We start from the raw sequence: 26,862 nt of genomic DNA, 5'->3' as shown, positions 1-26,862 counted from the left end.
TGAAGCTTTACTAGGTGAGCTTGAACGAGAATTACTATCTAGATTTTTCTCCAGAGATCGTGCCCTCCGTAACCCTGGTTTCCCAGAGGTTGAGGGGGCAAGGAGAACAGGTGGCAGATTAGAATGACGACCAGCCAAAGGTTGAGACGCCATGATGAAGATGCAGGCACTCCGGCCTGATATATGTGTTCACAATGAACCAGGTGAGGTAATAATGTAGGTAAAGAGAATCCCGTTTGGATAGGTTCTCAGGTAGGCTTGAAGTCGCTTTTAGTCTGCGTCGGTTTACTCTGGTATTGGCTAGATCAGTCTGCCAGAACAAACACACAAGCTATCAGCTCCTTCAGCCAGGAAGAGGATAGGATCGCAAAAAACAGCCGTACTGACGTCTGGTACGTCATAGCTGATAAGGCCAATAGTGATATTGACCTGAAGATGTCTTTAAAAAAAGGGCAGTTAATAATATTGTGATTTTGTTAATAATTGTTATACGTTAATTAACATGAATTCTAATTGCCTTTTCTTTTTTCCTTTGATTTTGCAGAGGGGACACTTATAACTTCGGGTAAAGGGTCGAAGCGAAAGAAAGAACCCACCAACAAACCAGATATGACAGACGGATCTCCTGTATCTGCGACATCTGCGACGTCGCCGTCAGCGGTGCCATCTGACGGCGAGAAAAAGAAGAAAAAGGCACGAACCACGTTTACTGGCCGTCAAATATTCGAATTAGAGAAGCAGTTTGAGGTGAAAAAATATTTGTCCTCCAGTGAAAGAGCGGAAATGGCGAAACTCCTCAACGTTACGGAAACTCAGGTAGGACAGAATTATTTTCTACATTTTATATATGCGATAAGTGTGTTAGTCTCGGCTATATGTGCAATATAATAAAACCTCATGCTATGTCAAATAGTACATGCGTTTAGGAGAGGTATAAATGTGTATAAGGGAATGGAAAGAAAAAGTGTAGCTTTCGTCGGACGGCAATTTTCAAACAATACAACGAAGTTATGAGAGCAAGAAGTTTCTGAATTAAAGAGAAATTATGCAGGTCTGTTGAACATACTTAAATTACTATTTTAATCAGGGATAAAAGTGGATCTGAAAAGGTAGAGGGACGCATGACGTCACGCCGTCCGCGTACCTATCTTTGCCCATTGTAATTTTAATAAGTGGTGGGACGCCATATATATATATATATCTTATATATAAAAGAGAACGCACAAATCCTTTGTTCCCTCATCACGCTAATACGGCTGAACCAATTTCTTTCATTTTTGGGGGGTTATTAGGATTTGGACCCTAGATGGTTTTTATCATATCACTTTAATTTTCAATTACCAGTGTCTTGAGATAATTGACCATTCAAGTGTCCATAACGTACAAATCCTTTGTTAGTTCATCATAGGTAAAAATAAACGTATTTATATGCAACCCGCATGACCGTGTCACTCGGCGGGTTAACATAAATGACAGGCGATATAATGTTAACATTTACTGCAATCTACTATGGTTTTTATCATATCACTTGAAAGCGAAAAAGTAAAAATTATCTAAGTAACAAAGTTTATTGCGTTCCGGGGTGACCGCAGCGAAGGGACCGAAATTCCATTGTTGCAGCAAAGCGCGAGCGCGTGCAAGTATATCTCATTGTTGCATTGTTGATCATTACGATTCACACATTTCATAATTCTCTCTCTGTTTTATCTTAATTTTCACGTTTTTATAATTCTTTCTGATATTTTTGAGGTAATGTCACCTAATTGCATGCTTTTCAACCATTTTTGAATATTTTGCACTAAAATTAACTTGTATATCAGCCTAAGAATAATAACAGCGGAAAATAGCTTGAATCTTCTGTTTAAAATTTTTTAATTGATTTGCTTATTAAGTTATACGTGGCCATATGGCCAAAGTTATAAATAAAAACTTTTTAACTTTTTGTAGTCTATGCTTGATTAATAGATATTTAACGCAACTTTCGATGCTAAATCGTTTGGTGACCCAGGGCCAGAGGGGCAGTTTCGCGCTCAAGCTTCAAAGCGAAAAAGTAAAAATTATCTAATTAACAAGGTTTATTGCGTTCCGGGGTGACCCCAGCGAAGCGGGGTGAACGCTGCTAGTATATATATATATATATATATATATATATATATATATATATATATATATATATATATATTCGGAAGTGGGGGAACGACACCCACTCACTCTCCCTTCATTGTTACCCCTGATTTTTATTTCTTTCATATTCTAAAGTTGACTAAATTATGTTCGTCAAGTGAAAAATATTCTTCTTCGATTGCGCGGAAGAATTGCTCTGTAGTGCGGTCTATTATTATGCGGTGTATTAGATTAGAGAGACATTTTCCTTGTTGTCAACACTCGGAAACTTAGATCGACTTTCAAGTAGGCATAGATTGTGCTATATGGTACACCTATTCATCATACTTCTCGCGGATACCTATAATGTAAAGTATAACAAGGCAGTAATTTCAACTCACTTGTACAGTTTGTAAGAAAAATAACTGCATCACGTAGCTGTTTGGCAATAAATTTTCTTATTTGGGCCATATAAATTGTGTGATACTGTATAACATATTTTAAATTTAACCAGCACGTTACTGGATGTTTGTTGTAAATGTTAAATTAGTTCAAACACATTTTGTGTACAATTATTCACAAAATTAATATAAAATGAAGTACACATAAACAACACATGCCTATGTTACAGAAATTTTTTGCAAGACAATAATTAAGAAACTTATAAGCTAACATTTAACAAAAGAAAAACTTTTCTCTTAATTTCCAAGTAAATGAATAACACAATATCATCATTTTTAATACTGTCCTGCATTTAGTATTTTGTATGGCCTCCTGTAGCCTTCCTGACAGCCTCAATTCTTCTGGACAGGTTGTGAACAAAATTGCGGCATATTAACATGTATAAATCATGGTACCAAGCAGTGACGTATTTACGATTTTGTTTCGGGAGGGGCTTTGCTAACTTTCGGGGGGCTTTGCCTGAAAATGTGAAAATTCTGCAAGATATTTCATATACTTGACTATAGTAAATAAGATTTCGGGGAGGGCTTAAGCCCGGAAGCCCCCCCCTAAATACGCCACTAGATCAAGTGTATACAATTGCTGCCATTAGCTGGTTTCTGCTTTCAAAACATCTTTCCCGAAGTTTCTTGTTCATAATATGCCACAGGTTTTCGATAAGGTTTAAATCTGGTGAATTAGGAGGCCAGCAGATTCTCTGTATATCCATTTCCTCAAAGCAATTATTATCTGAACGAGATCGATGGCAGAAGGCATTGTCATCCTAAAAGTAGAATTTGTTCAGATTTGCCCCTTTAAAATAATTATCTAGCTGTTGGAATTAATTTATGATCAAGAATTTCTATGTACTTTTCACTGTTAACTAAAACAGTACAAATTTCTATTTTTCCAGTTCCTCTCGATGCGAAGCAACCCCACAACATAATATTTGCCGTGAACTTCTGTGTCTCAGATATACAATTATCATTTAATTCCTCTGTCCTACGCATCCAAAGCTTCACTCCAGTATCGTTTCCAGCAATATTAAACTTATTTTCGTCAAAAAAAAAAAAAAAAAAAAAAATCACACGATCCCAGTCTTCTGTCCATTCCCCGAACCTTTGCACAAAAATGTTTCTAGCATCCTTATCTTTCTTTGTCAGTCGCGTTATTTTTTTCCGCGGCTTTTTGTTGTCAAATCCAAAAGACTTCAGTCAGGACACTATTGTTGAATGACTTACTTTAATACTTGACTCCATTTCCATTTGTGCAATCAGTTGACGTGAACTCATGCTTCTTTTCTGCAACGCTAGTGACTTCGATTTCTGATCAACCCTCGCATATGTTTTCGTCTTCCTACCACACCTGTTTCTAAAGGAACATTGCCCAAACTCTTGCTGTTTCTTAATGATTCTTGACACTGTAGACTGATGAACGTTAACTTTTCCACCAATTTCTCTTTGACTTACTCCTTCCTTGCATAGGGCCAAAATTTGTCCTTGTTTGTGAGGTGAAGTGTCTTTCAAACTCATGATTCGTCAAATCGTTAACAATTTTTGCACATTAAGTACACTGCTTATACATCTATAAACTTCAGAACAAGGTAGAAGCAAACACTGCAGCAACAATCAGGCAAAAAAAAAAAAAAAAAAAATCACGCGATAGGAACAACATACGCTACTTGATCAATCTCCAACCGAGCTGCATGCAATTTCTCAATGACAACAGACATCTTTTGACAAAAATGGAAAAAAATAACAACAAAACAAAAGGTAGTGTAACAGAACCAAACGAGATTTGTTTTTATGAAAATTTATGAATGTATATCACTGCTAAAAGTAACTACTGTTATTCTTTAGATGTCTTGTCATACTTTTAACAAGTGATGCAGTTATTTATTTATTTTTTACAAACTATATATAACGTTGGAACACTCTGTTATAATCGGAGAAACTAGAGAGAGAAACAGATATATCAAAGGAGGGAGAGAACGGAGGTAGTGGAATGGAATAAACAAGTATTGACACCGTGCGAATGGTTCGTTATTAACGCCATATTCCATATCTGTTCATCGTTCTCTCCATGAGGTTTGATGAGAATAGGAGCTGTGAAGTCACAGAACATCTACTTGAAAATGACTGGTATAAAGCTTTCAATTTTGCATTGACAGTTTCATCTTCTGAGAGTAATTCCTTTTGCAACTGAGGGTGATATAGTCACATGTCTTATACAGTAGGTAAGCAACATAAATCTATAGTTTTATCAGTTGCTAATATTGCAGTAAAATTGAAGTGATTGTTGAGCAAAATCATGCGGAACTCTTGATTCACTTGAAATTATACATATACATATCGAAGATACATCGTGTTAATTTTAGGTACAGATTAACGGACAATTACAGCACATTTGAAGAATATATATAATTTCTCATAGCTCATATTGATTCATTAAAAAATTGAATGAAGTGAAGATAGATGAAAACCGTCATGTCCGTAAACTATTTATATTATGAGTGCAAACTGTCGTCTAACAAGTGAATCATAACTCAGAATAATAAAATGTGCAATCTCATATTAAAAGTGATGGCTCAGGCGGCTTTAATTTCTTGGGTGGATAGATAGCCTAAATCAAATTATAAAATAGTGATACAAATAATATTAAGGCTGTTTTCTTCTTTATATCAATAACAAGTTTTCTGAAGTATAATTCCAAATATTTCAGTCAAAACACTACGTCGGTTAAAAAAGTAAATAAAATAAAGTAAAAGGTATGGGTTACCTCACGAAACTTTCTTGATCCAATTCCTTAAATAAAATCATGCTATGCTGCAGTTAACCGCTTCTTTCGTTCCTTTCTTCCCCTTCCTTATTTACTTCCCTACTTCCCCGGATAGTGTGATCGCCGACGGAAGTCATTCCACGAGTGCTTTGATTGATTGATTTTGAGGTCAACGTCCCTTTCAGCAGCGAGGCTGTATGAGACAAGACCTACTGATTAACGTGAAATCAGAACAACGTGAGCTCCCGCCGGAAATGGAACCCGGGTCTCCCACGTGAAAGGCGCATACGCTAACCGCTTAGCCACGAAGGAGCTCATTCCTCATTCCACCTTATATAATATGTTTGACAAATGCATTCCGAAAAAGAAACAGAGCATGGGAAATTATCGTAGCTGGTTTACGCTAGACATTATAAATAAAATTAAAATGAAAGCTCGTCACCGCAAAGCGATAAGACTCGGAAAGTCAAATATAGATTTACATAAACGCGAATTTAATAAACTTCGAAAAATGATTCAGAAAGATATAAAGTCGCATATACAAACTTCGTTAAGGGAGCGGAATATATAATACAAGAGGACCCATCTACGTTTTGGAACTTTATTAAGAGTAAAACAAAGCATTTAAATGGTAATGTATTGTGTTATGAGGGTAAAGAGTTAGCATGTGATAAAGATATAGTAAACGCATTTGCAACCTACTTTAAATCAGTGTATACAGACGAAGCACCACTGCTAGTTGAAACAGATGATTCGACATTAGTTGAAATGTATGAAAAAAAAATATGTTACAAATAGCGGTAATAGAAGTGGACGAAATTCGAATGGCAATCAGAAAACTAAAATCAAAGTGTTCGATAGGTATCGATGATGTACCATCATATGTAGTAAAAGGTTGTGAAGAGAGTTTCTTATTACCTTTACACATGGTACCGTATTTAACCTAATACTCCAAACCAGCACGTTTCCAGCAAAATGGAAACTTACAAAAGTTTGCCCTATTCCTAAAAATAATGACAGTAAAGAAATTCAAAATTATAGGCCGGTTTGTATTCTAAACTCATTTGCAAAGATATTTGAAAGCATAATTTATAAGCGTATTGAGAATCACATTAAACCAGTAATATGGGATTATCAACATGGATTCGTTCCTGGCAGATCCACCGTAACAAATCTCGCTGTCTTCACTGACCATCTAGTTGATACATTGGAGAGTAATAATCAAATAGATGTAGTTTATACAGATATTGCGAAAGCATTTGATAAGGTAAACCACACGTTGTTAGTGAATAAACTTAAATTTCTCAACTTTCTGATCAGTTAATTGCTCTTATGAAGTCATATTTGATGGACAGAAAACAATATGTGGTTTATAAATCCTGTAGATCATTCGAATACATTCAATTTTCTGGAGTCCTACAAGGATCTAATTTAGGGCCGTTACTTTTTATAATATTCATTAATGACCTTCCTAATTGTATTAAAACATCACATAAACTACTCTATGCAGACGATCTAAAATTATATAGGAGAATTACAACAAGCACAGGAATGTGTCAGTTTGCAGGAGGATCTAGATAGAGTAAATGAATGGTGCAAGAGCAACTTGTTAAACATAAACTCAGATAAATGCAAAACCGTGTCCTTCACTAAGAAACGCAATGTTGTTAAATTTCAATATAAGATAGATGGTAAACAATTAAAGGGGGAACAAACTGTCAAAGATTTGAATGTAAACAAACTATCGTTTGAGCATCATACAAATCAAATTGTAAATGACGCAAACAGAAATCTTGGATTCATATTGAAAATGGGAAGGAAATTTAATAAGTCGAATGTTTTACTGAAATTATATTTTTCATTTGTTAGATCAAAATTAGAATATGCGTCTATTATATGGAACCCCCACACGAAGAAAGACTCTATTAGAATAGAAAGAGTTCAAAATAAATTTCTGCGGTTTCTGGTGTACAAGAGAACAGGCATCTTCCCCACATATGAAAATAGTACTTCTCTTAATGAAAATTTTAACACAATGTGTCTCAATCACAGAAGAGTGTTAAATGACATGATATTCTTGTACAAAATATTAAATAACAAATTCAATAGTAAGGATTTGGTCTCTGCCTTTCATCTCAGGGTACCTAATGGAAACATACGTGTGGGCAATGGAAATTTCTTTTATTGTAAGAAATCTCGAACAAATGCAACAAAACAGTCACCAATGTGGAGGATGGGTGCAGTGTACAACAAATTGAGTAAATGTAACAATGTTCTGGATATACACAGTATGAGTCAGAATAGATTTCACAAATATATTATAGATATTCCATGTAACTCTCATATGAACACTGTAATTGGGTAGAATTACCTGTTGTGTTCTTCTTCAATAAATAAATAAATGTGATTGAACAAGGACCATCAATGGCGTATTTAGGGGGTTGTTGGCTATCGGGCTCAAGCCGCCGCCCCCCTCCCGAGATTCCACGTACAACAATAATCCTTCTTACCACTTCTAACAAAGAGAAAAATGTAAGTGCTTGTTCACATGTTGTGCATAGCCCTCCTCCGAAACCAAATCCTAAATACGCCACTGAGGACCATGGATGCCGGTATTGGCCAGAGATCTGTGTAAGTAGATAATAAATAAACTTTATTGTGAAATACGAACAAAATTGTAGCCAGAAACAAGAACGCTAATTATGTAAGAACAAGGGAAGCTCAGAAATAAAACAAGAAACAAAAGCAAAAAACGAAAACACATTGAATAAATTTGTTAATCATGCATATCATGTCATTCTTTTAAAAGATTTTGATCTGGGTGGCTAAAAAATTACAAGTAAAATTAATTTTCTTCTTCATTTGAATATCAAAATAAAACAATGCAGTCAAGTAGGTTTTTTTTAAAAAAAGCAGCAGACTATTTGATTTTTTAAGAAGAGAAAATACGGGTTGTATTGGTCAACACCCATTATAAGGAAATAACGAAATGTTCTGTGTCCATTTACTTATCCACCCATTACAATTCTGACAAATTCGTTTATAAAATATACAGTACTCTTGTATGTGTGAAAAGGTGAAAAGTTTAAGAAAAATATTACAAAGTCACGTTTTCGTTTTTAGGGTGGCAATTTCATTCGTCCTTTATTTTGTTGTGAATTTAATATAAATTCATGAAAACTGACAAGGCAATTAGTAAGCTAGTTCATAACATGTGGATGTTATTACATTTGCACATACGAAATTAAAAAAAAAAAAAAAGAGAGAGAGAATTGAGCAAGGACTAATAATGTAAACCAACTTCACCTGGAGAAGGCTGTTTTCTCAAATCTTTTGCTAGCTTATTATTACATAAAATATTAATATACCAAATTTATATATGGTTATAAAAATTAAAAAGTGAAAGAGTTTCGTTTCACTTTCAAACTATGCGAATTCAATATTTTGAAACCGGAAGTAGAAATAAATATTTTACCACTTTCGGTTTTAGTAGAGAGCTGCAGGGTGAAGGTGGTATATTTTCTTGAGACCATGAATCGATCACAGGAAACAGTTTGCCCCTATCTGTTACCATTGTTTTTGTATGGTGATCAACTTTGAAACCAGAAATAGTTAATTTCTACAACTTGCGGTGATGAGATGAAACCTATTCTTGGGACGCTGAATCAATTCTTGAAAACCACTTCTCGATATACATTACTGACAAAAGATACATAACGTGAAAAAGCCAAGGCGTGGGAAAAAATTGTGTAAACGTCATAGTTCTTATAGTATTCTTCGTGAACGATTTAATAGTGGTAGTTTTAGACGCGTAATGTAATTTCTTCTATGCCTGCAGTGGACTTCTTCCACTCTCATTGATATTTCGTGCGTGAACTTCTTGTCAGATTAGCTGTTGATTGTGTCAGATGCTTTTATTGATGGTAGCGTGTTGCGAAAACTACTTTATATAATTACCCTGTCCGTCCATCCGGGAGACAATAAAATCTCGAAAACTACTTGACTAATCATCACCAAATTTAATCAGAATTTAGAAGCTCAAAAGTCAGGAATCAAATTCGTTTTTGGAGTCAATATTCAAACCGAAAGTGGTAGATATTAACCATTTCCGGTTTTAACGTTGATGAAGTCTGAATTTTACGACATCGGAATACAAAAGTTGATCCCACGGTGTGGCAAGTGTCTGAATTCCGGTATTGATCATGTTGAAAAGTAGTATCTCCAGTGCTGTATCTGTCGCAATAAATGTTTGAAGGTCATTGCATCTTCCTTGTGTTTACTGCCCTACGGAAACTTACTTTCTGGACGTGCCTTGTAGGCTAGTTGGAAAGTCTTTTAGATACGAAATTTCTGGTTGGGTGTAGAAGAAGGCGAAAAGAAAAGAAAATGTTTCAGTTCTGACTTGATTTGTTTTTCTGGCACACGATAAGATCCAATGAGATCCAATGACATTTTTCTGGCAATGAACTGTTGAATTTCTTAAACCATACAGTAAATGTAAGTATAGAGCAGGCTATTGTAAGTGGGTAATGTATGACGTAGAAGCATACTTTTACAATTAGAGAAATGGCAGAGAGAATCACCTTGTGCAAAGAGGAGAGAGAGAGAGAGAGAGGACAATAAAATAAACAAGTGTTAGTCTATGCGTAGTCATGCAACTATGGCTGTAATATTATGGACTACGCTGACTTCCCTGTCATCATTGCTGTTTCTTCATGCCAAGGCATCCTGCCAGCTCCTTGTTCTATCTGTATGCTTTCCTATTAAGGGGAGCAGCAAACTGTGACATAATAGTTGGGAATAAATGGAGGGTCTAGTAAACCGAACCAAAAATGCATAGTTCACGAATTAAAATGAAAACGAAGTGATGATCTCGGATGATCATAGGCACGATCAGTGATCACGTATACATACGGTGCGTTTATAGCGTGATTCTTTCTAATCTTGTAATGGCTTAAAAATGTCTAACATTGTGGGTCGAAATACCGAGTAGGAGATTAAATTAATTAGTTAATAACTGTATTTCTGTGCAAGTACCTACAGTATAATTTTATATCATTTTAGGGCTTCGGTGTGCACTGGGTACCTTGATAATAGCTTATATTGTTTATTATTTTCAAAAATGATGATAAAGTTAAGTATTACACATGACAGTTATTATTATTATTATTATTATTATTATTATTATTATTATTATTATTGAAACCAGTTAGACTAAATTAAGAAGTTTACAGTATAGATATTGGACAAGCTCTCGAACAAGGTGATATGATATATGTATGCTACGTGGTGCAACAGATTGAAATTCTAGGATCACGATAATGCTATTATATAGAAGCATGTGTCGGTCGGTTCTTTGGGAAGATTACTCATAAATTAATTGGATGGAGGATAGATAATTGCTTAATAGCATATGAGCGAGTAATTAAGAAACAGGAGATAATGGGGTTGTTGTTTGATGATGGAAACGGAGCTAGTTTCTTTTTTTCTTTTAATTATTTTGAGAACAAAATTGAAGGAAAATAGGGTGATGGTAGAAACTTTTTAAGAAGGGAGAAAGAAAAGAAGATAAATGTGGCAACATGGCAATCAAGGAAGCCGAGCAACAAAGAAAAAGAATAAGAGTAGGGTATAAAAGAAGGAGGGGATAGAGTGAACTTATCCACTTTTCCACCCCTCTCCTCTCTGCTTTTGCTGTTTGCTCTTCAAAAGCAGTCCCTTTCCTTCTTCTCGACACACACACACACACATACATACACAGACCATTTGGGTTCACAAAATTTAGCCCATTAGCGGCTTGAAGCTAGGGCTCATCACTAATGGGCGAGATGGCCTTTGTTCCCAGGGTGATTATCGACGGAACAGCCAAGTGCTTGTAAATGGAGCTACTACGTCCAACATCGTCCTTGTTGCCGCTGAACGCTTGGCACGGTAGACGTGTGTGTATATGTGTGAGCGGATGGTTTGGTCGAGAACTTGAGGAACTTGACGGCAAAGAAGGGGAAGCAGTGTAACGTTCAAGAAAAGAGGTGATAGTGGAATGCTGACCTAGGAAAAAAAAAAAAACTTTTTTCTTTCGATTTCTTCAGAGTGTGGAGAGTAAGAGGGGGTGAACGAGTAACTGAGAACCAAGAACGTTTGCTGATGGAGATTGAAGAACAGAAAGGAAGCGAGTCCAAGAAGAGACAAAGAAGAAGAAAGATTCTTCCGGAAGTGCTGCTACCGACCGAGCAGTTTGCTAATCCTAATCAACTCCCTCCGGTTTTCTTCTCTTCTCTCGCTTCGAGTGTCCAGAGATTTTTCTTCCTTTCCTTTTTGGCATTTCTGCTTAAATCTCTTCCTGTGTCCCCCCACTCCTTTTCCCTTTCTGAGTGAGCCGCTACTGTCCCGTCCCTTGGCCATTTTTAATGCCTGTCGTGTTTTCTCAATTTTCTTCTTTCTCTTCATCTGTTTCTTGTGCTCCTATCTTTTGACTTCTTCCCGCCCTCAAAGGGAGAAATCACTGCGACTCACTTGGAATTGTAAATACTGCGGATAGTGCTTTATAGATATATCCGTCGGCTTATTTTTACTGTTAGCGAATTGTTTTGCGAGATTTTTTTTTTTTAAGAATTACTGCGGAGATTGCAGTGGATACTCATAATGTTAATACACGTATTATTGATATTAGATGTGTTAAAATTATTCGAATAGTGTTAAAATATTTTTCTACTTTTATTAGAATATTCAAATATCCAAAATCCGAATTTTAACAGCATTAGTTGATATCTTTATTGCCATTCTGACATTTTTTTTTACGCAGCACATGCCCATCGAACATCTATTTCATATTGCAAATGCCCATAGATACTCAGTTGACTATGTATTGCATTATAAACATGACCTCGTAAAATAAACAAAGATATATATATATATATATATATATATATATATATATATATATATATATATATATATATATATATATATATAAATGAAAGTGACTACGTTTGTGACTTACTAACTATTGAATCAGCCGACCAATCTCGATCAAATTTTCAACATAGATGAAGTTCGGGTCTGGGATGGTTTTATCATTTCACTTTGACGGTGCAACTTAAGGAAGATATTTAAAAATGATCGAAAATGACCGATATTAGTGTCGAATTCATAGTTTTCGGGGTCGTTGCGACGAACAGTGACACTTCCGTTGCAGTTTAAATCCAAATTCAACCTTTTATGCCCAAAATAAAATGTATTCTCACCGTGCGAAGACGGGTATTCTGTTAGTAAATAAATAAATAAAAAGACTAAATTTTCAAAATAATCTTCTGCTCTTAAAAATTTTCGTTTCAAACCAATTTCTTGTGAACACTTACGACCTTGGGAATAATAAGCAACAGAAGTAAACTAAGAAGAAGAATAAGAAAAGAGAACGATCTTCTTTATAAAGTGCTTACCAAAACTTACTCTAGTTCAGTGGTTCTCAAACTTGTTGTTACTTATTTTGCGGCTCATCTACTTTTATTTAAATACACATTGATATTCTTTCTCTGTAACTGTACCATATGAAATTGCACGCATGCGCAAAGAAGGTCAAAGTGTTTCCATAACAAAGTAACACAGAGCTAACACTTTCCCAACGCAATACCCTACCTCGTGACTGATTTTGACTCACCCACTCTCTTTCCATCCTAACACACAATCTCTAGTGACTGTACAACAGGGTCGAGCTCTGAGTAACCACTTCTTGTTCATCTTATCTAAAAACGTTTTCGATTTTCATTTTCTGAATACTATGCGTATGTTTCTGCACTAAAACAAAACTTTTATAATTAAAAGAATAAAATTCTCGCGACCCACCAAAAGACGACCCACGACCCACCAATGGGTCGCGACCCACGCTTTGAGAAACACTGCTCTAGTTCATCAACATCTTCTTCGGCCCTTTTGCAGACTTAAGTGGATATGGTACTTCGCTCGTCTTCAGGCTTATAAAACTATTTGCTGAAATACAAAGCTATGACTTAAGCAAAGCTCTCTTTCATTTATTTATTTATTTATTTATTTATTTATTTATTTATTAAAATAAAGGTGTCTTTTCTATTTGGATTACATCTAAAACGCTTAATGCCAGCACATCTTGTTCTGTGATAGGAGTAAACTAAGCTTACTGGCGATACAGCCCAAGAGCTATTATTGGTGTACATGGATTCTTATACTTCCAATGTTATTATTTCCGGCATTTGGATTTCACAATGTCATAGTTCAGGTAGCTTCCTAAAGAGTTCCATACTAGGTGGAAGTGCCATGACCAGAGGTGGAATCTGAATCACATAAACTAACATTTCGGTTTTCAGTTTCTTCCTGAAGTTTATTATATTATTATTATTATTATTATTATTATTATTATTATTATTATTATTATTATTATTATTATTATTATTATTATTATTATTATTATAAACAATAAAGGAAAACAACACTTTTATCTGTAACCTTAAATTAGACTTATTGACAATTAATAATTTTCATTAAAGGAATTGTGTATATATGTCACAATTTAGAACAGCTTCACTTTGTATAATTTGAGTACAGTTTTAATTTTCTATTCTTATTGTAAGCTTTACCTGATCATTCTTCTGCTGGAACTTTTCAAATTTTCTTTAATTTTTTCACAATAATACATTTCCTTCAGTGGGGAAAAAGGGAAACAAATCAGGAAAAAGATGTTCAATTGTTTTCCAGATGTAAGTATGGAAATGGTGGTGGCTTTTCTAAATAAATCCATATATACATTTTTGCTTCTCAAAACGTTGCAAATTCATTTCCACTTGCGAATTAAAAGGTTGTTTCGCGGTGCAATTATTTCGTGGTTGATGTTTGTTTTTTCTTCGGTTAAGGTGATGGAATTGTCATTATTAAAAAGAAAATTTTGAAAATGGGACTAGAAATAAAAAAAGAAAATGTGAGACAGAGGATCATAGCTAAAGGAAGGAAGAAAAAAAGCTTAATAAATAAGTTTGTATTGGTTTATTTTCCTTTCTTTTTCTTTTTTTTTTTTTCGATTCCTAATCGCGTGCAATTATAGTCCCTGCTGTTCCAAGTCGTCTTATTGTATAACATTTAACACGAAAAATCGTTTGAACGCTATTTAAGGGGCAGTCTACTAAAAATGATACAAAAGCTAACCATTTTTCTTTCGTCCTTTTTTCTTAAGTGAAGAGAGATAATGAAATGTAACTTACCACAATAATAGATAATGCTATTCTACACCTGAAAATACGAATCGGAAGAATTTTCAGTGTTGCCATCCATATAAATTACAGTGTGGCCAGAATCTGAATTACACAAAAATCTAGGTCAAGGCAGCGACTAGAAAAATGAACTCAATGTTAATTGATGACTTATCATGTCTTGTTTACTTGTTAACTACTTTTTAAATAATATTTGTATTTATTAAATAATAAACAATACAAAATAGATAATTTTGTAATAAATTGTACAAAATAAATACAAATATTTCTCTACGAGAAAATCTATGCTTGTACGTGATAGCAATAGTGTACATTAATAGTGTAGTTAATAGTGTATATTAATATTATTATTTTGACATAACGTAAAGTATTGACCAAAATTTATAAAATATTTGTATTGTCATCGTGGCTATATTGTGTCTTGAAATTTTAAAACGAAAATTCGGGTTGGTAGGAGTAAGTGGAAAAATAATTTTGATTCAACAGGCAAATTGAACCTTTTATAAAACATTGCAAGAAAACATATTTCGTTTTCTCTTTTTCTTGAAAGATGTATAATGAGTTTCGTTAAAAATGTGTAATTTTCATTTCTGACATAAGAGCATTTTCTTGTCTTCCAATCTATAGAAATCGTGAAATAAATTACTTTTAAATAACATATAATTCATATACTGTACTTGTATACAGTGTGTATTTTTTAGGAGTTGAAGTTTGCATACGACCTTTGCGTACCAAAGCCCCTTTTGTGTATCCGCTGGTTTCTGTTTTATTGTCATTCCTAATACTGTGTACATAACATGTTGTTTTAATTGTATTAGTATGCATGGGCTGTTCTATGGACTTAACTCACACACATTGGTCTCTGAATTTGATTATTTGCAGTTCTTGTTATTCCTATGTGTTTATGTTTGTTACTTATTCATTTGTGTAAGTTGTTTGGCATGTGTGTGTGTATTTATATATGTGTGTATTTACTACATCAGGTTTAATTTGCTTATTGTAATTCTCGCGAGAATAAATTTACTATTGCTACTGTGGTTTCTACCTGCGTAACGAACAGTAAGCAGAATTATCATATTTTGATTTTCTCCCTGTTAAAAAGTGTAATTGTGGGGAAAAAATTGTAAGTATATGTCAACAATTTTATAGAAGTTGAATAGATAGAGGGTGCGTAATGAAAATTACTGTGTGTGTGTGTGTGTGTGTGTGTGTGTGCGAATGATAAAAATAATAGCTGTTATTTAAGATGCTGCGACCCAGTGGTAGCCTTTGGAGTTTAGTGTCTTTGAAATGAAATAAAATCTTTCAGTTTAACGACCCAGGATTATGCCCCTTAGGCTAAGGGAGAAAATGATTGTCTTCATCCCGGCGAAATTAAAATAACGCTAATTTTACAGTAATTATGTGATATCTTCAAATAGATAAAAGATAATCGAAATGTGGAACAAGAGCGCCCTAGACAATATTATTTTACATGAGATACCGTTATCAAGACTCACTTATACTATCTGCTTTCGATTTCGAGGCATTTATTTTCGCGTTTCTAAACAGCTGAAAATGGAAAGCCACTAGGTGACTTGTGATAACGGTACCTCATGCAAAATAATATTGTCTAGGGCGCTTTTGTTCCATATTTCAATTATCTTTTATCTATTTGAAGATATCACATAATTACTGTAAAATTAGCGGTATTTTAATTTCGCCGGGATGAAGACTCTTAAGGGAAGTAAATGATCATGGAAAAATTGGTGGAATGAGAATGTGAGAAGAAACGGGAGTATACCCCGAGAAAACCCACGGACACGATGTTGTCCACTACAAACTTACTTGGTCGGGGATTGAACCAGGGACTCCGCGCACCAGATGTAAGCGCTTTTACCACTGTGTCACCGTGCCCACATAAAGTTTAGTGTCCCTTTCAGCACCGAAGCGAGGTGAACCTATACTATAACGTGGAATCCAAACCACTATTCAAACACTTTTTCAAGATTCTGCCGCCTGGAATCTAATCCGAGACCCCGTACATCAAAGGCGCTCGCGCTAGCCACTAGACCAGGAGAGACGACTATTCAACTTTCTCGAACGCAATATAGTGTGATGAGGAGATGCCTACACTATAAAACTAGCTCTTACATGATGGTCTGTGCACCTCTAAACTGAATTGGATTCAGACCCCAGTCGAGATCCAGAGTCCATACTAATAGCACGTCCCGCCCTTCATAATCTTAGGACCTGGAACACCAATAGAAAAGCAGAGCAAGCCATTTTAAGATGTGGGATGTCTTTCTCCAATTTTGGTGATTTTGAGATCTTGGTGGATAACAGAACGTTGTAGAAAAATATACTCCATTTTGGATAATCCTTTTTTTTGTCCAAAAAATATCTGTCTAGAAACAATTGATTGTTGTGGTAGCCCTACATAAATTCTCACATAGTTTTTCATTCATTCCTGAAAAGTAAAGAAATTAGAAACCACAGGTCTTACTATCTTCAACGACGATATTTATTTTATATGTTTTTGAACCATAAGTCAAAGAATAAAAGTACATTGTATTAATGCTGTATTGTACATGAAGCAGGAGCAAGAACATCAGTTTGTTTAGGCTAAAAAGAAAAAAATGTAAGCCGTTAGAAAGTTTCCAAATGCGGATATGGAGAAGATTGAAATACGCTAAACGGCATAAAAATCAGTGTGCTAAGTAAAGCAAAGAAGAGCAACATTCGGATATTTAAAATGGGGAAGACAACTAGCTAGGCACTGAACAGAAATAATGTTATGAGAGATATGAATATGATGGAAGGGAAAAGAAGGAGAAAATAGGTTGTACTTGCTTGATAGATACAGTGTAAAGGATATAAGAAGATAAAAACGTTCATGCATAGTATCTTTTTAATTTACGACAAGCGATCAAGTGAGAAGCTACAAATGATTATGCCTATAGAAATGTTTATAATGATTTAAATTTTATTTCTTTGTGTTTTCTGTACCGGTTTGCAATTGATCAATGCTGATAATTTTAGAATATTTACTCAGGTTCCCTTATGGATTTATTTTCTTCTGTGTAAATTTCTGAGTGCATGCCTAACGGTAACCGACATTTATGCCACAGTGTCACGAGAGTTGAATAACAACCCAAAGAATGACTTTTTGACAGATTCAAATAGGGGAAGACTGTCTATGCAGAACATCTGAAACATTAAAATTTTCATCTTAAGTTTTCTCTAGTTTTCATTAGACCTAATCCAGTTTATTAACTTTCTGGACAGATGGTATGTATACACAAATCCATATTTCCGAAGGTAGATTTTCTAAACGCACTTGAGTTTTTAATCATTGATCTTTCCCTATCTTCTTTGACTTTAGAAAGCAATAAATATAAACCCTCTTGCTATCACTACGTTGCAGAAATGACGATGAGAGCGAATTGTTTGCAATGTATCTCTTAAACAGAAGCAATCTGGCTGGACTAGTTTGTAGTTGCTTGTATCATGGAGTTTGTATTCTCGTAGTGCAGCAGCCGCAATTTCTGTTACGTTTAGCGGGAAAAAGTTTTTTTTAGATAGTATAAAAGTTCATTAAAACACTTAATTTGTAATATAAAATATGCTCTTTAAAAGAAAGAAAGAAAGAAAGAAAAACTGCAACGCATTGAAATATCGTTTCATGACGAGAAGCAACCTTGAAGCTGTTAATCATATGAAACCCACCTCCTTAATCGTCAATCAATCAATATTACTTACCAGTGTTCAATTCACTATTAGCGCATTATGTGTGTTCATATCTGGAATTACCTAGTGTGGTATTAACATGTGATCGTGATGATCGCACATGTAAATAAATAAGCAAATAATATATGAAACATGTATTTATTTTTAAGATGGTGGGATTTGATATCAGGTTTTATTTATTCATTTCTTTGCTTATTTCTTTATTGGTTTTTGTTGCACTGGGGTTATCAAGAATCCTCTTTTATGCAGTTTTCTCTTTCTCAGGCTTTAAAAAATTATCCTTATAAAAGAAAATGGAAATAGTGTATTTTCTTTTTGAGGCTATAGACAACTATTTCATATATTTGTAAATACTTTTTGTTATTAATATTGGTAGAAGTTCAAGTTTTAATGAAATGCAATACATTCAGCTGTAAGTGCGAAATTTTACCTAAATACTTCCGTAATCGGCATTGTAAAGTTTAGTGCGCATATGTACATTTCTCTTTCTATGCGATTAAGAGATTTGACCAGAAATCTTGTGAAATCTAAAAATGTAATCTGTTCTTAAGGTCTGTTACATGGTAACCTTATAATGTATGTACAGGGTAGGTCAAAAGTCCTTGGACACCTGCATAAGTTTGAAAATCGACGGGAAAAGTAAAAAGTGATGATGGGAACAGAGCTTTGATGAGGGGCCGCAACTTTTGGAGTGTATGTCAACATGCAAATTGTTCTGGAAATAGTATCAAAACTATTTGTCGTATGCATCTCCAAATCTCTCCATATTGTAACCTACCTCAATACTTCATGTTGTATTATCCAAGTCCAGTAAATAAGGGGTTATGATCTTTCTTTTCTTCTTCTTCTTCTTTTTGGCAGAGATACAATGAGACCTAAATGAAGTAATTGTAATATTAAATACAGTGAAAAATGGCCTTTGTTGGATAATATGTTAGGTACTGTAGGTTTATAATCAGACTAACTACGACATTGTCTGTGAATAACAGAACACTTAATAGGTGAAGAGAGTTTCAAAATAAAATTATGCTAGTTTCTTAACAGGAATAATTATTTTCTAAATATTACTTTATTTACATTAAATTATCTCGAGTGTAAAATATACACAAGGGATTAATATATGTAGAATTATACATTAAATGTATACACAAGCCAGCAAGATCCAGTGACAAAGGAAAGTTAAGGTAACTCCAAACTGACATTTGAGTTGACGCCCATACAAACACAATTGTACTGTAGTTAACGCGTGCAGTTGTGATTTATCTGCTGTCATAAGCGTAGAGAACAGACTATAGATTACAAATATCATCTAGTAATTCTGCCACCTACCATTTGTCAAAGTTAAATAATAAGCAATTTATTAATTCCAAAATATTCTTAACGAAATGTGCAGTAAAGATTTATTACCATAAGCGTTTTTTTTTAAATGTATACGATTTATTTCATTTTAAATATTTTGTTGTGTTTGAGAAATAACCTCTTCTTTCGTTAGTTTCTATTATAATCATTGTAACACAAATTAGTAACTTATTGATTATTAACACCTTGTTTCAAATTTAAAATTGCTGGAACAGATATTGCAGGATATTTCAAAATGATTAATGTAATACCTAAGTATCAGGTGATGAATCACTAGCCGCCATATCCCGTGAAATACATTCGAACATACTCTTATATATATATATATATATATATAATTTTTATTTTACTTATTTATTTAATGTATTATTTTATCTTTTAAAAAAATGCCGTGCTGTTCATAATTCTACCACCAGGTAGCAGGGTAGTCCAAAACTGTGGCAATACGCAAATAAAAGGCAGGATTTTAAAAGAATTGCAAAAATAACACTGTAACTTAGTAGTACAGGTAGGAGATAAAAGCTTTTAGGATATGTGATGTCAATGGTCACCAATTGAAATCCGCCATTTTGAATTCACTTTTATTTTCTTAAATGGAAAGGATATGTTGTGGTACCTTGTTTTTATATCTGTCTATAGACGGATGGACGGACAGACAGACAAAGTCGTTCTATAAGACTTCTGACATCATCCATAGCATAATTTGGAAGTCTTAAAAACTGCTTACGTAACGTGACGTACAAATTATATTAATCAATCAGAATGGTTGCAGAAGAATCTGGAAGTATTTGCAAGAATCGAGGGGGAACTTTATATCTGAACTTTTGATTTTGTTGAGAGTTTAGAAAACCAGAATAATTTTATTCGCGTGGAAGAACATCCGCCTGGGCGCTTATTTTACTAATAGAATACTAATATACTTATTTTTTTTTATCTGGGTGAAAGAAGCCATTTGATAAATCAAGTAGAACAAACTTGACAGTAAAAAAAAAAAAAAAAATGAAATAAGGCAACATTGATTTGTGAAGAAAGAAAAAAAAGTTTTTTACTTTTTCCGCCTAAATTTTGTAGCAAGAGAAGCGTGCTTGCAACCCTGTATGCCGTTATTCTTGTGCTGAATGCAATGGTGGTTAAGTCGTGAGGAAAATGAGCTAAATGGCAAATAGAAAGAGCACTTTAGGATGTTAGTGTGGAGGGAAAAAGGTGTTGTTATTTCGCTACAAAAGTGACATAGCAGTTCGTAAATCGTCTTTTGGCTTTTGGGAGAAGCAGGAAAGGGAGAGAAGAGATAGTTTGCTTCCTGAAAACAGCTTTCTCGCTACTCTTGTTTTTCTCCCCCATTTGACTTAACCTTTCCCAGTATAATTTTGAATTGGGTTTAATTTCTTCTTACCGTGGAGAAGGGCGCCAAATAGATTTTTTTTTTTCTGAGGAGAGAAGCAACACTTTAGTTTTCGTTGATACTGTATGCAAAAGAAAAGTTTATGAAGATTTTTAAGTACGTTTATTATTATTATTATTATTATTATTATTATTATTATTATTATTATTATTATTATTATTATTATTATTATTATTATTATTATTATTATTATTATTATGCCTTTTGGCATCTTCTGGAACTAATGAGTTTGTTTCTTTCTTCTTAAATTTCAGTTGGGGCCTGGAAATGTTTCTTCCATGTTTCTTGATTTTCAGCTCCCTCTTTTAACTCTCAACATTTTCTTCTATTTTTCAAATCATCGATCATTTGTGTTCTTCTTCCTATTCCTCGTCTCGTTTTCCTTCCACCTTTCCTTGTATGGTGGTATGAAGAAGATAACAATCCAATTGGCATTTCTATGAAGGATGGTGGCTAGAAGCGTCCTCTTCTCTCCTGTTCGTTTTAAAACATCGTTTATTACTCTTTCTGTCCATTTTATCTTTCACATCTTCGTCTAACATCACATTTCGAAGCTTTCTAAATATTTCTTCTCTAAGTTCATAATGTCTATAAGTCTCTGAATCATGAAGTTCAATACTCCATATATAGCACTTTGAACAATTCGTTTTGAATTGTTTTGAATGCTTCTTTGGCTATGACAATTCTTGACCTGATCTCTTTGGTGCAATAAGCGTCTCTCGTCAAAATACTTCCTATATACTTGAAATGATCGATCTCTCCAAGTATTATTTCTTTGTTCTCTGAAAGTACGTTTATATAGTGTATTAAAGTACCAAATGTTAACTTTTTTATAGTACCTATTCAGTGGTTCTTTCAACTTACGTGCAGAAGCTGAAAAAATAAGATGATTTTTTTTTTTTAAGATTGAAAAATTCTTACAATATTGTTAATACTTAACGAAAATTTTTAAATCCTAAGATGATACATACCAGTCAATTGATCTTACTGAGCTAAATAAAATTAGATATATTCTCATGCGTAGTTTACGACAAAAAGAAAGTTTCTATAGACCTAAAAATTGATGATGTACGTACGATAACCACTCCATCTACAGAGATGAAACTGATACTGACATATACAGAAATAGTGTTTTCATTAGCTATATACGATAGTGTACACCATGATTAAATGAGATATAGCCCAAAATTATTATTAACTTTTAAAGTTTAATTTTTGTTTGTGGGGGGGGGGGGCACGGTCAGGGCCGGATTTAGGGGGCTGCACCGGAGCACATGCACCCCACTTTACTGTAAATATACACTATCTAAAATGGGAACCTAGCAGTGAAAAAGCAACATTTTCCGAAACTTTCTGTTGTCATGTGTCCGTTTGAGGCTTAAAAGAAAGCTTAGTTTTGCAGAAGCAATAGTTTGTCGATTTTCTGAAGGTTGAAGGAAAAGGATTCAGTGAACAAAGTACTATTCCTCATTCACACCACAGATGTGTAAAGGCATTTAAAAACTTAAAAATTTAAATCAAATATAGTGGTAGGTATTGGTGCACCCCCTTTCAAGAAATCCAGGATCCGGCCCTGGGCACTGTGGCTCAGTTGTAGAGCCTTTATTTTTGGTGCGTAGTGTCCCTGGTTCGATACCGGGCCAAATAAGTTTGTGGTGGACAACATGGTGTCCGTGGGTTTTCTCGGGGTACTCTCTTTTCCTCCTACAGTCTCATCGAAACGATATGAGAAAGAGTTCGAGAATCAAGACTTCTATAAAATGTACAAGAAAAGACGAGATACCCTTATTTCTGGTCTGGTCTGGTCTCGTTTTGTGAGCATGGATATCTTTCGTAAATGTCTTCTGTCTACTCTCCACAATATAATTCTGTACGTAGTGTATTTTTTTTTTTTACAAAAATAATAATTATTTAAATTCACCTAGTGTGTGTGTGTGTGCTTATATATTCAGATTGATAATTATCTACTATAAACATCCTGCCTTATATGTAAATCTGCAATCAGATCAGTCACGTAGGTAGCCGGAATTCAGGAAACCAGATGTATGTATATCTGATTAGTCGTTGCTATATATGAAGTTAATTAATTGGAAGTATAATTAATTCGTCAATCAATTAATTATTTTATTACTTGTTTATTCAGAATCTACAGATGTATGACAACATCCTGTATCAATTAGAAAGAAGTCAAATCACAGACTTTGTTTTTTTTTTTAAACTAAACAATATATTACTATAATACATTTTTTCCCCACACCTTTTAAATAAAATATCTTCTTTAATTTTAGTATGAAAATAACTCCTTTTCGTATTCTAGAGACTGCCTTTGATTATAATTGTTAACAAAATTAAGGGCTATTTTCCTTACTCTTTTATGGTTTCGCTTCTATTGATATTTCCATATTTATTCCACCTTAACTTACTTTCTCTTTCTCTGTGCGTGTGAGTGTGGCTGTCTATGTACAATGCAACGTACACATTAGGACGAAATTCCTGTAATGCATATTTCAGATAAGGAGCATAAATAATAATGATAACTCTGGCAGCATATTAATGTAATTAACGTTCCTTCATTTATAGTTGATTACTGCTTATTCATCCTTAATCAACATGTCTTTTGCGGTTGGATGTCATAGAACAGAATCGCTGAAGTAACATTTGGATAGTGACAATTTAAATGTTTAAGTATAAAACATATAGGCGTTTATCAAAAGTACTTGTATAAAACACAACTTTAAAAAAAAACAATATCCAGATACTGTAATAATAATAATAATAATAATAATAATAATAATAATAATAATAATAATAATAATAATAATAATAATAATAATAATAGAAGACAAACGGGTAGTGTTGTCACGAGACGAGACAGAACCTTTTGAGACGAAACACGAAACGATACAGATTACAACACGAAACGTCTCGTGAAATGTCTCGTCTCCTCTCTTGTTTTAAAGATATAAACACAGTTTTTGAATTTGTTTAAAAATTTATTAACTCGGAATAAATTATTTGCCTTCGAAACTTATACCAGCGTTGATTATTTCATATGAGAACTATCCTACAAAGAACAGGGAATACCTAAAGTTATTTTATTTAATTATTTATTTATTTTAATGATTCTTACAACTTTCATTTCCATTTGTCAATCGATTCAAGTTTAATTATTTTATGATAGTGCTTTAGTTTCAAGTACAATGTTAAAGCATTCATAAAAATTAGTGTTTCAGAAGATTTCATTCCGGTGGTTGGTGGAATTATCTATGTATAAAAATCCTGTTATAGAAATAGAAGTTATCTTAATAGCAGTTTCATCAGTAACTAACCATAGCATGATTTTTCCCGTTCCGAACAAAGACAGAAACGTGCCAGCCTTTTTTCGGTATTTAGTTTTGAAAGGATGCTGGTTTGACAATAATTTTTTTTATTTTATTTTATGATATTCGAACCTAAGCCATTTTTGAAATCGGAAAGTCACATAGGCCTCCTTATTTATTGAAGTGGCGCCAGAGGCTGTGAAAAAAATGATTTCAGAATAAGTGGAGAGGGATTGCCTGTCGACTCTACCGATTGTATTGACAAATACTTCTGTCGTAGTAATTCATTACTGGTTCAGTCGAAACTAAGCAGTCGTTGTTGGAAGATTGTAGTCGTGTTGTGTGTTGTGCTGTTAACCAAACCAAACTTGGTTTTAAAAAGTTGTAATTTTAACCACTTTTCATAACAGCTCTTTTTTTTTTTTTTTTTTTTTTTTTTGTGGGTCTCTGCCGCTCTAGTGTTGCCACGAGATGAGACAAAACCATTCGAGAGAAGACACGAGACAATACATGTTTTGCACGAGATAAGATAACCTGAAGTCTCGTCTCGTGGTAACACTGCAAACGGACCCAACGACTAGAAACTAATAACATTTGTACACACCATATATAAAATAATGAATAAAATAATTAGCATGTTTTCCGAACAAAATAAGAAAATACTGAGAAGAGAACAATGTAATAAATTTCAGCAGAAAGGCTGCAGAAAGCATGTAAAGAACAGTTTGATAATAGACGCGGTTATAACAAACCAGAAATGATAAAAAAAAAAAAAAAAAAAAAACAGGAACATACACACAGCATACATTGATTATTATCAGAGAACATACGACTCAGTACTGCATTCCAGGATCTTTCACTGCTTTAAAATATATAGACTGAACGAGAAAATTGAACACTAAATCTGATAGATGACCAGGCAGAACTGGAACTAGAAAATATACAAATTATAAGAGGAATTTTCCAAGAAGATAGCTTAACTCCGTTGCTGTTCTGTTTTAAGACTCAATTCACTGTCATTAGACATAAAGTATGGATTAAACATGAAATTAACAAACAAAAACAGTACTTAAAATAACGCACCTGATACTAAAATGTACACGAGCACGGAAAACCAACTGAGAAATCTGTTGGAGATCACCGAAATGTTCTCAACAGACGTAAGAATGAAATTTGGAATAGAAAAATGCAAAGGAATGCAAGTTGTTATCAAGTGTTAAAAAAAAAAAAATCAAATAATATAAGTTAGTCACAGAAGAGACAATACAAGCCAGGAAACCGATGGCGCTGCAAATGCATTGCCCTTTCAACTGCACTGATGTATGGCAAAAGTGCGCTTGCATGGGATTGTGTGTTATTAATGACGTTTGTTTGGAGGAAAAGAACCTGGATTTTTTTTGTGTGTGTGGCTCGTCGCTGTATGAAGAAATTTAAAACAAAAAATGATCACTCTTGAGTTACACATATTTTTAAGTATCGGAAATTTATTTAGATGCAAAAGTATTTTAATGTGTTAAATCAAGGGCTATTATCGTGGCTCACTTACTAGTTCCTCCAACTCCAGTTGCTTTGCTCAGTTGCTCAATCCTCACGTTCCTTAATCAAACTTGGGTGGTTTATCCCACCAATCAATCAAACCGGTAAAAGTCCTTGCGTTTTGAACTCCCATTTCAACTTTAATTTCTGACGACGACCTACGTGCTAAATTGATGATTTGGTTTGGTTAACATGCATCAGGATATTTTTTTTTTCACTCGGTATTCCTAATAATTAAATTACGAGTATGTTACTTGCGTTTATTTCAACGAAGTAATTCGTTTTCTATACAAAATATTAATTACTATTTAGGAGCGGAAACATTGTTAATTTTTAGAATTTATTTGGGAACTATGCTGTATAATAGAAATTATTATTAATTAAAAAGGGAGATTACCCCTTATCTTCCAGATAACTCGCACATTAAACAGATTATTTGTGACAGTAAAAACCTATGTTAAATGATGCTCTTTTAATAGTAATTTCCTTTACTTGGTAGAAGTACGTATTTTATTTAATTAATTTATAGATTAACATATTTCGCGTGGACAACATATTAACATATTTCGCTTAGGCACAACGAAATATATTATTTCTTCGTTTTATCAAGATTAACGGCGCAACTGAAATTAAATCTGATTAGTTTACTTTAATATGCAGGTAGCAAGGTGTATCGTATGAGATGTATAGAAGATTGTGTCTTTATATCACTTGTACTCAGTGTTTATGTGCATAGCTCTTCTTACTCCACTTCGAGATAACTGTCCGGATGAATTTATAAAAGCAATTAAAAAAAAATACTGCATTATTTAATGCTCCGAAAATATCATGCTCTTTTAATTCATTAGTAATATTGTTTTATTTTTTTTTAATAATTGAAATGTTTTAAGAAAATTCTAGTCAGAAATCTTCTTTGGATCTTCACTTGATAAAATCGCTTATATATTGAAACAAATAG

The 26,862-nt window shown here is 33.8% G+C and overlaps 1 protein-coding gene across 1 annotated transcript in view; it reads left to right on the top strand.

Moving 5' to 3' along the window:
* Nucleotides 1–26,862, top strand: part of NK7.1 (homeobox protein NK7.1) — a 559,307-nt gene that overhangs the window by 162,889 nt on the left and 369,556 nt on the right. The window contains exon 2 of the mRNA XM_081765144.1: nucleotides 545–816. Within this exon, the coding sequence (XP_081621270.1) occupies nucleotides 545–816 (272 nt within the window). The remainder of the gene's footprint in view (nucleotides 1–544; nucleotides 817–26,862) is intronic.

Source organism: Thermobia domestica, chromosome 1, assembly GCF_964235325.1.
Source record: "Thermobia domestica chromosome 1, izTheDome1.hap1.1, whole genome shotgun sequence".
Taxonomy (NCBI): Eukaryota; Metazoa; Arthropoda; class Insecta; order Zygentoma; family Lepismatidae; genus Thermobia; species Thermobia domestica.
This window is presented reverse-complemented; position numbering and strand designations above follow the sequence as displayed.